Source organism: Hypanus sabinus, chromosome 5, assembly GCF_030144855.1.
Source record: "Hypanus sabinus isolate sHypSab1 chromosome 5, sHypSab1.hap1, whole genome shotgun sequence".
Classification (NCBI taxonomy): Eukaryota; Metazoa; Chordata; class Chondrichthyes; order Myliobatiformes; family Dasyatidae; genus Hypanus; species Hypanus sabinus.
This window is the reverse complement of record NC_082710.1, coordinates 85,475,000-85,495,325: the sequence shown is the minus strand read 5'-3', so window position 1 is coordinate 85,495,325 and position 20,326 is coordinate 85,475,000. Positions and strand designations below refer to the sequence as shown.

General features: G+C 40.6%; 1 protein-coding gene across 1 annotated transcript in view; it reads right to left on the bottom strand.

The window, feature by feature from the left end:
- LOC132394274 (contactin-associated protein-like 5) overlaps positions 1 to 20,326 on the bottom strand; it is a 1,716,192-nt gene that overhangs the window by 1,455,103 nt on the left and 240,763 nt on the right. Inside the window, exon 3 of the mRNA XM_059970198.1 lies at positions 12,274 to 12,467. Coding sequence (XP_059826181.1) covers positions 12,274 to 12,467 — 194 coding nt within the window. The remainder of the gene's footprint in view (positions 1 to 12,273; positions 12,468 to 20,326) is intronic.

The window sequence follows — 20,326 nt, the reverse complement described above, 5'->3', positions numbered from 1 at the left end:
TAACTCCGTACCTCCATCCAAATAATTAGGGATAATAAAAGTAAGGTTTAGGAAAAGTCAGTTTAGCTCATATGAAAATGTTGAATAAATGGTCTCCAAGGTTCTTCAAATTTAACTGAAGGATCAAGGACAACACTTCTAATTTTTTCTAAGCTCAAACCAGAGATAGTTTGAGAAAGCCACTGAAATATAGTCAGAGGATTAATTTCTTTCCAGTTCAATAGGATAGATCTTCCAGCCATTAGTGTAACAAATGCAATCATCCACCGAGCTGAGGGGGATAAACAACTATTATCCTCCATTGGTAAACCGAAAATTGCAGTAATAGGATACGGTTGCAATTTGATATTCAGAACTGTTGAAATAATACGGAAAATGTCTTTCCAATAATTTTGCAAACAAGGGCAAGACCAAAACATGTGGGTCAATGAAGTGACTTCAGAATGTCATCTGTCACAGGTTGGATTAACATGAGAATAAAATTGAGCAAATTTATCCTTGGACATGTGAGCCCTATGTACAACCTTAAATTGTATTAGGGCATGTTTAGCACAAATAGAGGAAGAATTGACTAATTGTAAAATTTTCTCCCACTGCTCAGTGGGTATAAGACAATGAAGTTCTTTTTCCCATTCCTTCTTAATTTTTCCTGATACTTTTGGCTGTATTTTCATGATCATATTATAAATGGTGGCTACCAAACCCTCTGGCAAGGATTCAGAGCTAAAAAAAATTCCGTAATGTCCATTGGACATAATTTTGGAAAAGACTGTAACATATTATTCAAAACATTTCTAACTTGCAAATATCTAAAAAAATTAGTTTTAGGTAAATTATATTTATTAGATAGCTGTTCAAAGGACATAAAACTGTTAACTAAAAATAGGTCTCAAAAACATGTTATACCTTTTGTTTTCCATAATATAAAGGCTTGATCCATAAAAGAGGGTAAAAAAAAGTTAGATATAATAGGGCTTGATAGGATAAACTTATTCAATCCAAAAAATTTATGAAATTGAAGCCATATTCGCAATGTATGTTCAACTATAGGATTATGCTTATGATATTTCTTGCAAAAAAAATACACAGCTCAAGCCATCTGGCTGAGTGCATCTTTTTGCTCTGTCTTCTGCCTATTCTTCCTCACAAACTCCCTACAAGTTGTCCCTACTTGTGTGCCAATTGCCCCATCCTCTGCCTCTTCACTTCAGTCCCCAGCCCCATGCAAATCTAGTTTAAACCCTCCCCAATAGCATTAGCAAACCTCCTTCCCAGGATACTGGTTCCCCTCCAGTTCAGGTGCAACCCGTCCCACTTGTACAGGTCACCCCTTCCTCAGAAAAGGTTCCAATGATTCAAGAAATCCTGCCCCCTGCACCATCTCCTGAGCCACTCAGTCATCTGTGCTATCTTCTTGTTCTGACCTTCCCTAGCTCATTGCACTGGAAGTAATCCAGAGATTGCCACCTTGGAGGTCCTGCTCTTCATCCTCCTTCCTAACTCCCTAAATTACTGAGCAGTACCTCTACCCATCTCCTGCCTATGTCATTGGTACCTGTATGTACCATGACCTCTGACTGCTGACCCTCTCCTTCAAGTATATTCTGCAACCAGTCAGAGATATCCTGGACCCTAGCACCCAGAGGGCAATATAATATTCTTGCAGCAGGACAGGCAATTGTTGATGTTCAGACCATAAGACCATATGGGCAGAATTAGGCCATTCAGATCATCGAGTCTGGTCCGCCATTCCATCAAGGATGATCACAAATCTCACTGAACTCCATTGCTTCTCGCCATATACTTTGATGGCCTGACTGACTGGGAAATGATCAACTTCCACCTTAAGCACAGACTTGGCTTTCACAGCAGTCTGTGGCAGAGCATTCCACAGATTCACTACTCTCTGGCTAAAAAAAAAATCCCTCCTTACCTGTGTTCTAAAGGGTTGCTCCTCAATTTTGGGATTGTGTGCTCTAGTTCTGGATACCCCACTAAAGGAAACATCTTCTCCATATCCACCCCTTTTAGTCCTTTCAACATTTGGAAAATTTGAATGAGATCCCCCGCATTCTTCTAAATTCCAGTGAGTGCAGGCCCAAGGCTGCCAAATGTTCCTCATAGGTTAACCCTTTCATTTCTGGAATCATCCTTGTGAACCTCCTCTGAACTCTCTCCAATGACAACGCATCCTTTCTGAGATATGGGACCTAAAACTATTGACAATTCTCCAAGTACAGCTTGACTAGTGCCTTATAAAGCCTCTGCATTCTTGCTTTTATATTCTATTTTATTCCCCTTGAAATAAATGACAACATTGCATTTGTTTTCTTTACCACAGACTCAGTCTGTAAATTAACCTTCTTGGAGTCTTGTTCAAGGACTCTTAAGTCCTTCTGCACCTCAGATACTTGAAACTTCTCCCATTCAGATAATAGTCTGCACTATTGTTCCTTTTGCCAGAATGCATTATCATACATTTCCAAACACTGTTTTCCATCTGCCACATTTTTGACCATTTTTCCAATTTTTTCTCAGTCCTGCTGCAATCGCATTGCTTCCTCAGCACTACCTACCCCTCCACCTATCTTTGCCACAAAGCTATCAATTCCATTATCTAAATCATTGAAAAACATTGTGAAAAGCAGTGTCCCAATACGGACCTCTGAGGAACACCACTAGTGACCAACAGCCAACCAAAAAGGCCCCTTTCATTCCCACTCACTGCCTCCTGCCTGTCAGCTATTCCACTAACCATGGCAGTATCTTTCCTGTAACGACATAGGATCATACTTGTAAGAATTTGAACTACTCAGCCTTCTTGACCTCAACATCATTTATATCTTTAATCAACACACACAAAATGCTGGAGAAAATCAGCTGGTCAGGTCATGAAGATAGGTTCTTGATTAGTAAGGGTGTTAAAGGTTAGAGGGAGAAGACAAGAGAATGGCGTTGGCAGGGATAAATGATGGAATGACAGAGCAGACTTCTTGAGCCAATTGGTTTAATTCTGCTATTTCTTGTAGTCCTATGGAGCAATCGAGTCCATGCCAACCATCATGCATGTATTTCACATTATTCTGACCAAATCCAGTTTATCCACCCCACATTCTCATCACTCCCCTCCCCACAATTTCCATCACTCACAATCTCTTGAGTGAAATCTACTGAGGCCAATTAACCTACCAACCTGCATGCCTTCAGGACACAAGAGGAAACTCAAACAATAGGAAGAAACGTGTAGACTCCACAAAGAGAACACTGGGGATCAAGACTGATCCCATATTGGTGGAGACGAATAAGTGGTCTCTAGCTTTGATGTACCATTCTATAATACAGAATTCATTTATTTTACATGAACAATAGTTATCATTGGACTAATCACCCGAAGCAAAGAACCCAATTATGACCAGGAAGAAAACAAGCTAAAGTCTTGGCACAATCACAACAACTTGCATCTGAATGACCTCAAAACTGTGGAGGTGCTTATCAATGTGAGGAGAAATGTGTCTCCTCTCCACCCACTCATTATCAACTACTCTACAGTTAGCACTATTTCAACAGTCAAGTTCCTAGACATCATTATTTCACAGGACCTCCTTTGAGAGAAGCATATCTCCTTCAATAACAAGAAGGCTCAGCAGAGGATACACTTCTTGTGGCAGAAGGTAAAATTCTATCTCCACAGAACATACCGGTGCAATCTTACACTGCCATCATAGAGAACATCCTCACATCAACCATTACCACCTGGTTTTGTACAACATCCTCTCATTGTAAATGAAAAGCACAATGAACTGTCAGTTCAGCAGAAAACATTATTGGCTGCAGTCTACCATCACTTCAGGACTTCTCTGTGTCCAGGACAAAGAAGCAGGCAGAAAATATAATTGCGGACAATACTCACCCAGCAAATTAGCTTTTCAAAAAGCTCTCTTCTGGAGTGTGCTATAGGGCTATTACAACAAAAACTTCATAATGTCTTAAAAATTTCTTCCCCTGTGCACATAATTGGATCAACCACTTTAGGTGTGCCTGTCCTCCACCCTTTATCTATTACACCCAGCACTGCATTGCACTGTAAACACTTTAAGCTACATCTATCTCATAAGCTATGAGAGCCTTTGGCCATGAAGTGTGGTTGATTGAATACTAAGGTCCCAAAGCCATCTCAGCAAATGATGAGACTGCACTTCAGCAAAGAAAACTAGCCAACATTCTCCTCCAATTACTCAAATACAAGGGCCAACATTTAAACCAATGGAAACTAATGAGTTCAACCAGGCAAGTTTCTATTTAGACATTGCAATTAGGTCTATGCTCACTTTAGTTCCTGACTGGAGCTCAATTATAATGAAACGTCGCCAGAAATGGCTAGGTTCAGCAATATATTAACTTCCATTCCCTGCATGTCAGTAAGGATGACCAAAAAAAGGTTGAATGAAATAATGGACATCATCTCATTTTCCCTTGAATTCTTGTCCACTGTGATACTGTGATAGAGATTCTACCTTACAAGCATCTGAAGCGAAGTGAGCTCCTTTTGACAGCCAGTCTCAAAGTAAAATAGAAGCTGATAGCATAGTAAAAGCTGGTGCAGGAACCAGTAAAAAGCATAATATGGTACTGTGATTAAGGGAAGTTCACCAAAGTTGACAGCTTGGGAATAAGGAGCAATACTATTGCAAATTAGAGGGAACATGTTCCTGCAGCTAACACGCGGTGTTCCTCTGCTACAACTGTTACAATTGAATGCTGGATGCAAGAAATGTTTCATTTCCAGGAGTCAGTGAGCATGAAAATTATCTGGCATTTGCCCTTGAAGTGTTCACATTACACAAGTTTCCCTGCATGGGCTAAATACATGCTTTAGTCAGCAGCAGTCAATACTGAATGAACAAAACAATTGGCTATTGTGTTTGACAAAAACCCTACATGGGATCCTTTGAACATCAGAAGATTCTGGTATTGCACAATTAAGTCAAAATTTAGCATTTAGCAATTTAAGATTCTGGTCCTTATCCAATAGTGAGATCAAATGATTTATTACTGGTTTTGAACCATTATTCAAGTTGATTTAATAATTCATAATGGGGAATATGGGAACAACTGAGGAGTTAATCATCCACTTTGTGTCTGTTTTCATGAAGGAATGCACAAAAATAACTAAAAGAAACAGCAGAGAGCTAAAGATTTAGTGAGAATGAGGAACAATAAGAAAAAAGCAGTAGTAAACAAAAAATCTAGAGAAACTAGTGAGACTAAAAGACAATATCCCAGCAACATTTCATACAGATCCCATAATTTTGAAAGTACTTTGGTTATCATCTTCAAAAATTCTATAGACTCTGGAATTGTCAGTCATAATTTTATAGAGCATTACAGGTAAAAATCAAGCCCTTCCACCCAATATCTGCCTAGTCTCATCCACCTGCATCTGGACTATATTCCACAAACCACTCCATCCATCTACCTATTCAAATTTCTCTTAAATTTTGTAATTGTAATTGAAACCATCAGCAGCTTGTTCCATACTTGCACCACCCTGTGTGTGACGAAGATTTAATTTAAATATTTCTCCCTTCACCCTAAATCTATGAACTTTAGTTCTTATTCTCACTCAAGCCGAGAGGAACAGCCTGTATTCATTCGCCCTACCTATATCCCTTATAATTTTGTATATCTCTATAAGATCTTCTCTCCTTCTCCTGAGCTCCAGGGAGGAAAGTCTGAACCTATTCAACTTCTATCTGTAGTTCAAGTCCTCAAAACCCAGCAAAGCCTTGTAAATTTTCTCTACATTTTTTTCAGGCTTATTGATAGATTTCCTGTAGGTAGGTGACCAGACCTGCATATAATACTCCAGACTCAGCCTCACCAACTTCAATTTAACATCTCTACTCCCATACTACTGAATGCCCTGATTTATGAAGGCCAATGTACAAGCAGCTTGATTTGTCACTTTATCTATCACACCCTTTGTTCTAACACACACCTCTAAATCTCAGAGTCTTAACCTGGTTTGTCTATCCAAAGGTAAACATCTCACACTTATCTGCATTAAATTCCATCTGCCATTTTCAGTTTATTTCCCAAGCTATCCTTTGTTCCTGTGGATCGAAGGGTAGCGCTTGCAATCTTACTATTTCAGAAAGGCAAAAGTCAGTAAACAGGAAACTACTGGGTGATTAGCCTAACAAGAGTAAAAGGGAAATTATTACAGATAGATTTGAATGTAAGAGTAAAGGTATCATACCACATATATCTAAGGCCTTGTTGAGACATCTCCAGGAGTATTATGTGCAGATGTAGTAATCAGTCCCTATGCAAAACACTGACAACTTCCCTCCACACTCTCACCCTGTTCAATCCCCCATTTTGCTGAATTCCTCAGATAGATTTTTTTGTTGCTCCAGATTCCAGGACTTGCAAGTCCCTGGAGTAAACAACCCATCATTAGGTGGATTTTCAGGATAGTGGGTTTATCTTATGAGCAAAGATTGAATAGTCTGGGCCTGGATTCTCTAAAGTATGAACGAATGAGAGAAGGCAAATGCAAGGAGAATACTTTTTCTAGTTGAGCAGTCAGAGTTTTAGAATAGAAATTTGACAATGTAGGATTAAAATGAGGAAAAACTTTATTATAGTGAGTGTGCTAAACTTTTGAAATTCTCTATCTCCAATGACAATGGATACCTAGTCATAGAGATTTAGAGATCTCTGGATATCAAGGAGGTCTGGGAGTTCTGGGATTTTGGGATTGTGCATGAAAATATCGTTAAGGTGGAATATCAGCCAAAATATTGTTGAGGTGATTTTGATGAATGGTGCATCAGTCTCAAATGTCTCATTGTTCATATGTTTAAACATTGAACGTTTTCTATGTACATACAAACATACACTTAATGATCACTTTATTAGATACACCTGCTCATTAATGAGATATTTAATCAGCCAATCTGGTGACAGCAACTCAATGAATAAAAAACATGCAGATGTAGTTAAGAGTTTCAGTTGTTGTTTAGACCAAATGTGAGAATGGTGAAGAAATGTGATCTTTGACTGTGGAGTGATTGCTATTGCCAGACAGGGTAGCTTGACTATCTCTGAAACTGATGATCTCTGGGATTTTCCAGATACAACAGTCTTTAAAGTTCACAGAGATTGGTACAAAAAATGAAAAAAAACATCCAATGAGCAGCAGATCTGTGGTCAAAGGAGAACGACCTGACTGATCCAAGCTAACAGGAAAGCATCAGCTACTCAAATAACCGTGCCTTACATCCGTGGAGTGCAGGAGAGCATCTCTGATTGCACAACTCAACCAGCCATGAAGCGGATTGGCTACAGCAGCAGAAGACCAAACCATACACTGAAAACTTATTTTATTAAGTAATAAAGTGACCACACAATAAAGTGATTTGGTACAAAAAAGAATGGCATCTTGATCATCAACCCCAAAACCCCTCCTCCAAGACAATATAGAACAGAAGCATTGAACACCAAAAACAGCCCCTCTCCTGCACAAAAAAAACTAACAGAACACAACTGAACATTAACTTCCCAACATCCTCTCCTTACACAACAAAACAGAAAAGGAATGGGCAATAAAAAACACAGAATATAAAAACCATGTCTGAAAAAGTGCACAGTCCATAACCACAGAACCACGATGCCATCCTCCAATGTTACGAATATTCATCGAAAGAGAGGAACAGCAGTGGCCTACCCGCCTGCCACAGTGAACCACACAGCAATCGGCCACTCACAGACTCCTCCGCGGCACCAATCAAAAGAAAGGCAGTCAGCGCTGAACTCTCGCTCGCCTTCTGCATTAACCTCCATGTCTCAATCTTCCTCAATGCTTTAATCATCCAAATGGAGTCAAACATTAGCTCGTGCCCTGTTGCGAAGTTTCTTCGCATCAAGGCTATTTGAGAATACAGCAAAGTGCTGGATTACTCAATTGCTCTCCAAACTAAATCATAGGTTCTAACAATCCCAGAAACACATTTAAGGTGAAAATGAAACAAAAGGAAGTAGAAAAGATATTTTTGTGAGCTATTTGGAAGATGTTGAACATATATCTGGAAGATGTATGCTGGCGCCATCTTGACAGAACGTGCTTGCAAACCACTGACTTCTGATAACTTCACACTTGATTTACTGATCCAACAGTAATGAAAGAGTTAATGTATAGAGGCATTTGATGGCTCTGGGCCTGTGCTTGCTGGGCTTAGAAGAACGAGGGGGTTTTTATTAAAACATTGAATATTGAAAGGCCTAGATAGAATGGACTTGGAGACAATATTTCTATTGTGGGTGTGTCCAGAACCAGAGGACACAGCCTCAAAATAGAAATATATCCCTTTAGAACAGAAATGAGGAAGAATTTCTTTAGCCAGAAGCTGGTGAATCTGTGGAATTCATTGCCACTGACAGCTGCAGAGGCCAAGACATTGAGTATAATTAAAGCAGAGTTGTTCGATAGTCAGAGTATCAAAAGTTAAGGGAAGAAGGCAAGATAATGGAGGGATAATAAATCAGCCATGATGGAATAGTGGAGCAGACTCAATGGGCTAAATGGCCTAATTTCACATTTGTGTCTTTGGCCTTCTCATGACAAATTGTAGAACCCACAGAATGTACTCAAAAGCTACCAGTGTGAGATGAACTATTCAGGCTCACTCCAATGAGGATGGGAAGTATTCAATGATCTCAAAAAGCAGGGTCCCCTTTCCAGGGATGGTTAGTCCCAGTTATCACATGTGCTGTCTCTGACAACCCCTCTTTTGTATAATTTTCCTTTCAATATTCTGGAAGTTGTCTTTTTTCTTCTTCTTGAACAGGACCCTCACAATTTAGAAGTATGTCATCTGAGGTGTCATGCATTAAGGGACTTCGGGTACAAAACATCTGTTGCTGCTTTCACCATACTTAGAGTCATAGAGTCATAAAACACTACTGCACCGACACAAGCCCTTCAGTCCATCTAGTCTGTGTCTACTCCCATTGACCTATCGAAATTTCTCTTAAATGGTGAAATCAAACCCACATCCATTACTTGTACTGGTGGCTCATTCCTCACTCTCACCACCCTCTGAGTGAAGACGATTCCCCTCATGTTCCCTTATACATTCCACTTTAACCCTTAACCCATGACCTATGGTTGTAGTCCCACCCAATATCAGTGGAAAAAGCCTGCCTGCATTTACCCTATCTATATCCCTCATAATTTTATATATTGTACTTCTATCAAATCTCCCCTCAATCTTCTATATTCTAGGGAATAAAGTACTAGCCTATTCAATGATTCTCTATAACTCTGGTCCTCAAGTCCTGGCAACACCCTTGTAAATTTTCTCTGCACTCTTTCAGTCTTATTTATATCTTTCCTGTAGATAGGTGAACAAAATTGCACACAATGCTCCAATGTCTTATACAGTTTCAACATAACATCACAACTCCTTGACTCAGTACTATCAGAATCAGAATCAGACTTTAATCGCCAAGTACCTGTGCACATACAGGGAATTTACTTCCGGCAGATGTTGTCTCTCTGCTCATAACAATAATAATGATAAATATAAATGAAAATATAGATTATGCATACAGGTAGGGCAATCCAAGCAATAGTTAACCGACAGTTGACCGGCAGTTAACTGTTCAGCAAGGTGACCACAGTAGGGAAAAAATCTTCTCCAGTGCCTATTAGTCTTAGTCTGGAGGGATCCTCACCATCCACTACACCCAATACCTTGGTGTCATCCACAAACTTGCTGATCCATTTTACCAAATTGTCATCCATATCATTGACCCAGTACTGATCACTGCAGCACACCACTTTCCGTCAAACTGAACTTAGACTTTAACTTTCCAGGATTGTATAAGCAAGTTTTTTTTCTTACCAGACTTGAATGTTCTTTAAATATAAAGGTGCTGGTTCATGCTTTGACAATTATATGATTGTGCTTTTCTTAAGATGGCAGTTCCCAGACACCCTTATCAGCTTGATCTGGGTCCAGGATTAACTCACAGTGCCAGATTAGTGTTACAATACATTCTCTCATTGATACTAAATGAGTTTTTCACATGCATCCCTTCACCATATCTCTGTAGTGCATGGTTTTCAGCATCTATCCATTCATCTCTCTCTTTCCCTCTCTCCCTCCTCTCTCTTACAGTCTTTCTTTCTCTCATACACATACATTACCTCTTTTCACTGTATCTCTCTGATGCAGCTACCCATCTACCTCTCTCTCTTTCTCCCTCTCTCTCTCTCACACTTTTTCATTCAACATCTCTCATAAACACACGCAGATACCCTCTCACTCTGCATGTGTTCCTCTCTCTCACACATACACACAATCTATCACTCACCCTCTCTCTCACACATACACACACTCTATCAGTTGCCCTCTCTCTCACACATACACGGTCTCTTTCTCCCTCTCTCGCAGAACATGATGTCAGACTGCTTGACATCTTGTCTCAAATTACATACATCAAGCATTATTGACATCAAAAGTAAATGATTACAGATACTGAAAAACTGAAATAAACCAACAAGACTGGGACTCTCAGTGGGTCAGACTGCACATGGAGAGCTAACCTTTCCAGTCAAAGACCTTTATTCAGAATTAGGAAAGGTTAGAAGTAAACCAGGAATGTGGCTAGAGGAAGAGTTACAAGTGACAAGAACATGAAGGAAATTTTGTAATACAGTTAGAGAGGGCAGATATTAAATGAGGGAAGAGGTGATGGAGCTATGGAAAATGATTGGTGAATAACAAAAATATTTGAAAGAAATTCACATTAGAGGAAATGAACACGTATGTCACACTGACAGCAGAAAGAGAGAAAACAATCAAAAGTTGAAATAATTGTTGACATCTGCAATGGATGAACTCAGTGTTGAATCCCGGATGCTGTAATCTAACTGAAGAGGAAGATGAGGTGCTGCTCTTGAGTTTTCATTGGGCTTCATTAGAACAGTGTAAGTGGTCTAAAGTAATGAAGGCAATGAGAAAATGGAATGGAAAGTTAAAATGATAGGACATTATTAGTTCATGGTCATACTTGAGAAAATATTGTGCAAAACTATACTTTTTTGATTCAATGAAAGGAAACTTGGCTGCAAAGACAACACACTAATCTGACTATGTTGAAAGAATTGAAGGTCAGTGCGCCTTTGATTGGAAAGGAAATGTCTCAAAAGATAATATCAAAATCTATTTGAAGAAATTCAACATGACATCTAAAACTAGGAAGACATTGCAGTCAACAAATATACTTGGAGGAAATCTGTTCAAGAGGGAGCTGTGCTACTTGTGAACAACATCTGCTGTGCCACAGAGAACAAGCGGCAGCTGCAAAAGGAGAGACTGAGCAACCAAAAGACCCAAGCACTAACCATGTCCAGCACTTACTTGCGTCCACACCACACCAGCATATGTGGATCCCGAATTGGCCTCTACAGGCACCTGAGTTTCCAGCAATAGACAGTCCCTAAAGAGAACATCATACATGACTCAAGTGATTGCACTAAAGTGCTGCTAATTGGGTTTGAATACACCGTCAATTGTCTGCCACCAAGCGTTCATGTTCATTGAGTATCTTTCTGTAATGCTGCATATCTCCAAATGTTGCACCTCCAGAGTATCAAATAACAAATATTGCCAATGCTCCCAACATTCTGCTCTCCTTGATAGTGAATAAAAACAAGCCACACCTCCATTTTAAATATTTTCACTTCAGCAAGAAACCTGACATAAATTTTTCCCTCATAAAACTCATGTTGGAAGGCTCAACTTCCACATGAGATATAACAGTAGCCGATAATGTAATGACTTCTGGAAATATTTTGGCAAGCTGTCAGCAAAGAAGTATACCTTGAACAACGAAGACTGAAAATGATTGAGCACCTCTTTTAAACCACAGAAATAGACCTTTTGATATATTTCTAAGGTCTTGCATCAAGTGTACTATCCCGCCAAATATAATTCAGCGGTTTGATATTTCACATTCTATGATTCCGACTGTGCCTTGGGTGCACGTGCAAATCAGTCATATACTGCTTGACCTATTTCATGCACCACTGGTCAAACAGCAAAAAAAAAAGATCAATAATGTTCATAAGGATTCAGAAAATGTATTGTGTTCCTATCACATGGACCACTTTGCAATTTCACGTTCAAAAATGAACTTTAAAACCACCAATCATTTTTGATATTAGTACGGACTTGTAATAATTTCATGTAAATTACCTACCCAAGTGTTGTCTTCTTGCCGGTATTGTTTCCAGTTTCTTTCAGTGTCACTGAACATCAGCACATAACTCGTCACCCAGTCTGAGCTCCCATATCGGCCTTGGGTTGCTATGGCAGTAATTTCCGTTCTCTCTCCCAGATCTATCTGTAACCATTGGTATTTGTTCGAATCCAATGGGGACCATCCACCTGCTCCTGTAATAATGAAACAGCACTGTTCAGTTAAGCAGTACTTTCATAAAGGGCTTTTCATCTTCAACTACAGGGAGAGAGAGACTTGATAGACTGTTCTTATTTGTTCCCTTAGAGTACAGGAAGCTGATAGGCGAACTTATGGAGGCTCATAAAATCATTAGGGATATAGATAAGGTGAGTGGCATAGGGGAATCTAATAGTCATAGAGTCATAGAGCACTGCAGCGTAGAAACAGGCCATTTAGCCCATATGGTCTGTGACAAAATACTATTCACCCTAGTCCTGCACCTGGACCATAACCATACATGCTCTTCCCATCCATGTACTTATCCAAACTTCTCATAATTGTGGAAATCAAACCCTCATCCATCACTTTAACTGTCAGCTCATTCCGCATTCTCACCATGCTCTGAATGAAGACGTCTCGCGTCATGTTACCCTTAAACATTTCAGCATTCTACTTTATTTTAAGTCCTAGCAACCTCCTTGTGAATTTTCTCTTTACTCTTTCAATCTTGGTGATAATTTTCCTGTCAGTAGGTGGCCAGAACTGCATACAATACTCTAAATTAGGCCTCACCAACATCTTCTACAACTTCAAAATAACATCCCAATTCCATATAGGGGAATATAACACTAAATGGCAGAAATATAAGGTGAAATGGGACATTGAAAGGGGCTTGTGTAGTTGTCTTGTTCACACAGAGGGTGGTAGGTATATGAAATGAGCTGCCACAGGAATGTGGGTACAGAGACAATGTTTAGAAGTTATTTGGACAGCTTAATAGGATAAAATTAGACGGAAAGGGGCCAAATACAGACAAATAAGATAGATTCAGGTAGGCAATATAGTTGGCATGGATGAGTTAGGCTAAAGGTTCTAATTACTAGCAATAATTCTAAAAAAACATTATGAGATTAATCATTATTTGATGTATTTTTGTTTGATGACCCTATACCTAACATTATTTTTCACAATTAAGTGTTTCACAAATGAGTTACTGTCAATGTGCACTCAGTGGCTACTTTATTCGGTACTCCTGTACCCTGGCTTGTTAAACCAACTATCTAATCAACCAATGACATGGCAGCAACTCAATGCAAAAAACATGCAGACATGGTCAAGAGGTTCAGTTGTCGTTCAGACTAAGCATCAGAATAGGGGAAAAGCTGTGATCTAAGTGGATTTGGCTATGGGATGATGGTTTGTGCCTCATGGGGTTGTTCAGAGAATCTCAGAAAATGCAGATCTGGGATTTTCACATGCAATGCTCTCTAGAGTTGAGACAATGGTGCAAAATAAAAGCAAAAAAAAAATACAGTGAGCAGCAGTTCTGTGGATGAAAATGTATTGTTAATGAAAGAGATCAGAGGAGAATGCCCAGTCAAGTCCAAGTTGACAGGAAAGCAACAGTAATTCAAATCACTACGCATTATAACAGCAAACACGAGGAAATCTGCAGATGCTGGAAATTCAAACAACAACACACACAAAATGCTGGTGGAACACAGCAGGCCAGGCAGCATCTACAGGGAGGTGCGCTGTCGACATTTTGGGCCAAGACCCTTTGTCTGGTCATTCTTCTTATTCCTGCTTTTTTTAAACATGACTAAATTTCTTTAAATAGAATCAGATTTTAATAAATGTGTATTCGATGATTACGTTTTCCTAATAACAGGCAAAATATGAGGGTAGATTTCAAACAAAAAATCACAAGTTGAGCAAACTCCACCAGTAATTCAGATGCCAGATACAGAGAACCATTTTACGATTGCTTATGCAGTCTTCAGGTTCGATAAGCTTAAGCTATATTCCCAGGGTGCATGGAGGTTAAAGACTGATCTGATTGAGATGATTACAATAATGAAGGGAATTGACTAAAGTCTACAGAAAATGATCCTTCTCTCCAGAAGAGCAATCCAGACTCAGCATAGGTAATCATAGCATTAGCATGAAGCCAGCTAACATAATATGTGGTGAAAATATGCAAAACACATTCCCTGCGCATTACTGATGCCAGACCATGTTCTGTCCTTTAAAGTTGTATAAGACACTGGTGAAGCCCAATTTGGAGTTCTCTGTACTGGCTTGGTCACCTTTCTATAGGAACAATATCAACAGGATTGAAAGAGTACAGAGAAAATTTACAAGGATGTTGCAAGTACTTCAGGATCTGAGTTATAGGGAAATGTTGAATAAGTTAGGTCTTTATTCCTTAGAATGTAGAAGCATGAGAATAGATTTGATATAGGTATACAACATTATGAGGAGTATAGATAAGGTAAATGCAAACAGGCTCTTTTCCCCAATGAGGTTGGATGGAACTAGAACTCGAGATCATGGGTTAAGAGTGAAAGGGAACACGATGGGGAAATTCGTCATGCAGATGGTGCTGAGAAGGTGGAATGAGCTGCCAGAGGAAATGGTGAATCCAGGTTCAATTTCAGTATTTAAGAGAAATTTGGATAGGTAGGAAATGGATGAGAAGCATATGGAAGGCTCTGATCAGATGCAGGTAAATGGGAACAAGGCAGATTAATAGATCAGCACATACTAGATGGGCCGAGTGGCCTATTTCTGTGCTGTAGTATTCTATGACAATGACTAACTGAGATGCTGCAGGATTTACTCAAGCAATAATTGTAATATATGTGCAAATTGACGCATTAGGAAAAATCCAATAAATTTGATTTATAATACTGAGCATGAAACTGTCCGGAAACTAAACACCTAAATTTTCTTCCATCCATAATTTGTGCTTAAAACCCATTTGGAGTTCTGTGCCTATTATTTATTTATTTCTTTAGAAATAAATCATGGTAACAGGCCATTCTGGCCTAAGAAGCCCATACCACCCAATTACACCCATGTGACCAATTAACCTATTAACCCATCTTTGGAATGTGTGAGGAATCATTAATGAAGAATGGTTGTAGTTGGAAGCTGATTGTCCAAGGTTACACATTGTATCGGAGAGATAGGAAGCTAGGCAGAGGGGATGGTGTAGTTCTACTAGTGAAGAATGGCATCAAATCAGTAGAAGGATGTGACATAAATCAGAAGATGGTGAATCATTGTGGGTTGAGTTAAGAAACTGCAAGGGTGAAAGGACGTTGATGGCAGTTATATACAGGCCTCCCAACAGTGGACCACAGGTTACAACAGGGAATAGAAAAGGCCAGTCAAAAGGGCAATATTAGGGTAGTCATGGGAGATTTTAACATGCAGGCCAATTGGGAAAATCAAGTTGGTAATGGATGTCAAAAGAGTGCATTTGTTGAATGCCTAAGAGATGGCTTTTTAGAGCAGTTTGTCATTGAGCCTACTGGGGGATCGGCTATACTGGATTGGATGCTATGTAATGAACCAGAGTCGATTAGGGAGCTTAAGGTAAAAGAACCCTTAGGAACCAGTGATCACAATATGAAATTTGATATGGAGAAAGTAAAGTCTGATGTAGCAGTATTTCAGAGAAGTGAGGAAAATTACAGTGGTATGAGAGAGGAACTGGCCAAAGTAAATTGGAAAGAGAGCAGCAATGGTGTGTGTTTCTAGGCAAAATAAGGAAGATGCAGGACATGTGTATTCCAAGTGTGAAGCAATACTCAAATAGTAAAATAGTACAACCACGGCTGACAAGGGAAGTCAAAGCTATTGTAAAAGTAAAATAAAGGGCATACAAGTGAAACCATTGGTTTCTTTGGCTGCATAAGTCTAGGGAAGACAGTCTCTAGCCCCACCAAACTTGAGAGATTGAGGTGTGCTTGATCCCACCCCAAACCTCAGTTTGTGTAGATGCTGTGTCATTTGGTACCGTGACAAATTAATGCCACAAATTAACAGACAGTGCTCTGCATATGACAAAATGAATTATATTTATGAATCTTAACTGAAGGGTTAGTAAAGGATAAAAAAAAGAAAAGGGCCCATTCTAATTAAACCGTCAAATGTTCACAAGTTGGAGCTCATCTTGAACTTCTCTGTCACTCACACACTGGGCCCTCGGTCAACGTGAAAGCACACACCAGCTTCCAAACATCGCTCGCAATCCATCTCGAACAAACGGATCTCCCATCGGATCATATACCATGACCAGTTCTCCCCAGCATCTTCTCTCTCTCCATCTCCCCAAGCCCAACTTTATTGTTCCTCACTAACAAAACCTTCCACTAACTGGATGGCACACATTCCACATCATCCCTTATCTTCAACAAGAACCCAAACAAGCTGAAAGCAGGACAGCACAAAGTGAAATAAATACAGTATAACAGTAAAAATATGAAAACAAGCAGCTCGCACAGACTGCCAAAATGAAATATGGTAAAAAATATGAACCAGGTCATCACACTCTCCTCCCACCAAAATAGTCACGTCTTCCTGACTTTGAGATAATTTGTCATCCCATCATTAATAACACTGTTTGCAAAGGAATTTTGGGATGTCAGAACCCTCAATCCATTTGTAAATGGTAGTCTCAGATCTCACTCGGGGGATGGTCGTAACACTATTTCCCCGGTGTTACATAGGCCAGCCTATCGGGGGTCTCCTGATTCTTTGAGACCTTCTTACCCCATCATCTACTTCATCAATTTCAGACACTCCTTGGGATATTTCAGGTCTATATGGCGAGACCAATCACTACCAGAGGTGCAGTACACATGGTCAACCATGACCGACGGAGGCCATACACAGATGTGGCGAGACCTCGCTCGGTCTATCACTTAACCCCGCCTGCAACTCGGATCCCTCTTGCACCAAAAACTCCAGCTTCAATGACAAGTAACCATCGTACGGATAGTCTTCCACACTAAGACCCCAGATCTCTAGTGCACTGAGTGGTGTTCATGGTAAATGCGTCAAATATTGGTTGTAAAATGAACAGTACAGCAGAGTAACCTAAGAGCCGTTGTCAAGTATGGCTCTAGCATAAATACCCTCTATGTAATGATACACTGGAGTTTGGCCCCTACAAAGCCTTCAGGAATAGGGTTTTTCCTTTCGGATGTTGCGCCGAGATGCCATACCGTTCCCTCAATGGGTCTCTCCGCTTAGGCACCCGGGGCTCAATCTCCAAGGGGTGTCCCATCGTTCACACTGCTGCCCGAAGTGTCCCTTTTCAACACAGTTAAAACAGACAATATCCGTTGCTCCCCTTCTCGTGGGATCCCGGCCACTAGCAGCCCTCTGCGTAGTCCATCCCCTTAGGGTTCTGCTTCCCTATCAGATCAATCGTACGGGGAAACCGCACCCGCTGATAACAGCCGGGACATCTCAGTTCTAAACTCTGCCACAAGCTCCTTCACTCCCCATGGTGGGTTATCAGTGGTCACCTCAGCAAACGGGAACCTCTACTAAGGACTGTACCCTGTGGACGGAGGTCTCCCGCGCCTCCATTGCATCCTTCTCCTCTCTTACTTCTCTGATCAGCTCAACAAATGAGGCAGGGGGACGTGTCTTACGAGACATTCAGAGACCCAAGTGATCAGGTCCGGTGAATGGGTGCCTTTCACCATTGGGCCCATTTCTTAACTGATTCACCTCAACCATTTTAATGACCCCTCTAGGCCACAATCAATTTAGCTGCCTCTCTAGCTGAAAAATATAGGCAGAAAGCTTCTCCCCCTTCTCCTGATACATGTTCTGAAGCCCCATCATCAGCTCCAATGGGCTTATCATTGTGCCAAACAGCTTTTTTAGCGCTTGAATGTGGGCTGCAGAGGCAGCAAAGCAGCTCTGCGTCTTTACGGATCTCACTATGTCAACAGCCGGCCCTTCAAACTTTCAAGCAAGCAGTGTTTGTTTTCTCATCACCATTGCACTGCCACCCATCCAGCAACTGAGAGGTCTCCTCTGCCCAAGTCTCATACTCCTCTTCCCCTTTAGGCGTGGGCTTTGTTCCTGAGAACAGGCTGAGTCTACGACAGCTGGGACTTTGAACCTGGGCATTTTACCATTTATTCGTCAGGGAAGTAAGGGCCACTACCAACTCAAAATGTTCAGTCCTCGCTAGAGGATTCAACAGACCTTCTACATCAGACCTCTCCTTCCCCTCGCTCCGTAGAAACAAGAGCAACTTGTCCTTAAAGTCACTGCCCCCAGCTACGGAGAACTCAGCTTCCAATTCAGCACGCTCGCCTTCACTCCCCTCCTCCCAGGAAGCATGGCCCACTTCTCCTGGGGCCCCACTAGTACCAGGCAGTTCAACTGCCATTCCATCAGTGTTAGTCTGAACTAGAACAAAGTCTTTGCCCACAATTTTATCAAACCTCCATTCCACCCCTGCAGCATCCATAACCAAGTATCGGAATCATTTTACCGAACAGTAGTTTAACACAGACTTAACAACCAGGCAACTGGATCAATGCTCAGGGCAATCACACAGCATCCAACAAAATCGATCCCGGATGAGTCCCACAATTAAACCACCTTGGTTTCTTCGGCTGCATAAGTCTAGGGAAGATAATCTCCAGCCCCAACAAACTTGAGAGATTGAGAGGTGCTTGATCCCACCCCAATATCAGTTTGTGGGGATGCTGTGTTAATATTAAGTTAATATTACAAGTTACAAGTCCCTGTTACAAGTTAATGCCACAAAATTACAGACAGTACACTGCATACGATTAAAGGAATTATGTTCATGTGTCTTAACTAAAGGGTTAATAAAGAAAATCAAAGTGGAAAGGGCCCATTCTAATTAAACAGTCAAATGTGCACAAGTTGGACCTCATCTTGAACTTGTCTGTCACTCACACATTGGGCCCTTGGTCAACGAGAAAGCACACAAAACCTTCTGAACTTCGCTCGCAATCCATCTCGAACAAACGTGTATCCCAACGGGTTGTAACCTACGACCAATTCTCCCCAGCATCTTCCCTCTTCATCTCCTCTCAAACAAAATCCCAAACTCAACTTTATTGTCCCTCACCAAGAAAACCTCCTGCTAATTGGATGGTACACATTCCACATCATCCTTTATTTTCAACAATAATGAGAAATGATCTTGCAAAAATCATTGGACACTGGCATAGTGCCAGAGGACTGAAAAATTGCAAATGTCTCTCCAATGCCACTTTTTAAGAAAGGAGGAAGGCAGCAGAAAGGAAATTATGGACCAGTTAGTCTGACTTCAGTGGTTGGGGCAGATGTTAGAGCCAATTGTTAAGGATGACATGATGAAGTACTTGGTGACACAGGACAAGGTAGTGCAAATTCAGCATGGTTTCCTTCAGGGAAAATCCTGCCTGATGAACCTGTTGGAATTCTTTGAGGAGATTACAAGTAGGATAGATAAGGGGGATGTAATGGATGTTATATATTTGGACATTCAGAGGGCCTTCGACAAGGTCCCACACATGAGGCTGCTTACCAAGTTAAGAGCCAATGGTATTACAGGGAAGTTACTAACATGGTCAGAGAGGTGATTGGGAATAAAAGGATCCTTTTCTGGTTGGCTGCCAGTGGTTAGTGGTGTTCCACAGGGGTTGGTGCTGGGACCACTTATTTTAATGCTGTATATAAATGATTTAAATGATGGAATAGTTGGCTTTGTTGCTAAGTTTGCAGATGATACGAAGATTGGTGCAGGGGCAGGTAGTGTTGAGGAAATAGATAGGATGCAGAAAGACGTAGATAATTTATGAGAATGAGCAAGAAAGTGGCAAATGAAATGCAACATTGGAAAATGCATGGTTGTGCACTCTGGTGGTAGAAATAAATGTGCAGACTATTTTCTAAATGGGGAGAAAATCTAGGAATTAGGATGCAGAGAGACTTGGGAGTCCTTGTGCAGAACACCCTGAAGGTTAACTTGCAGGTTGAGTCGGTGGTGAGGAAGCTGGAATAAGCAGGGAAAACACAT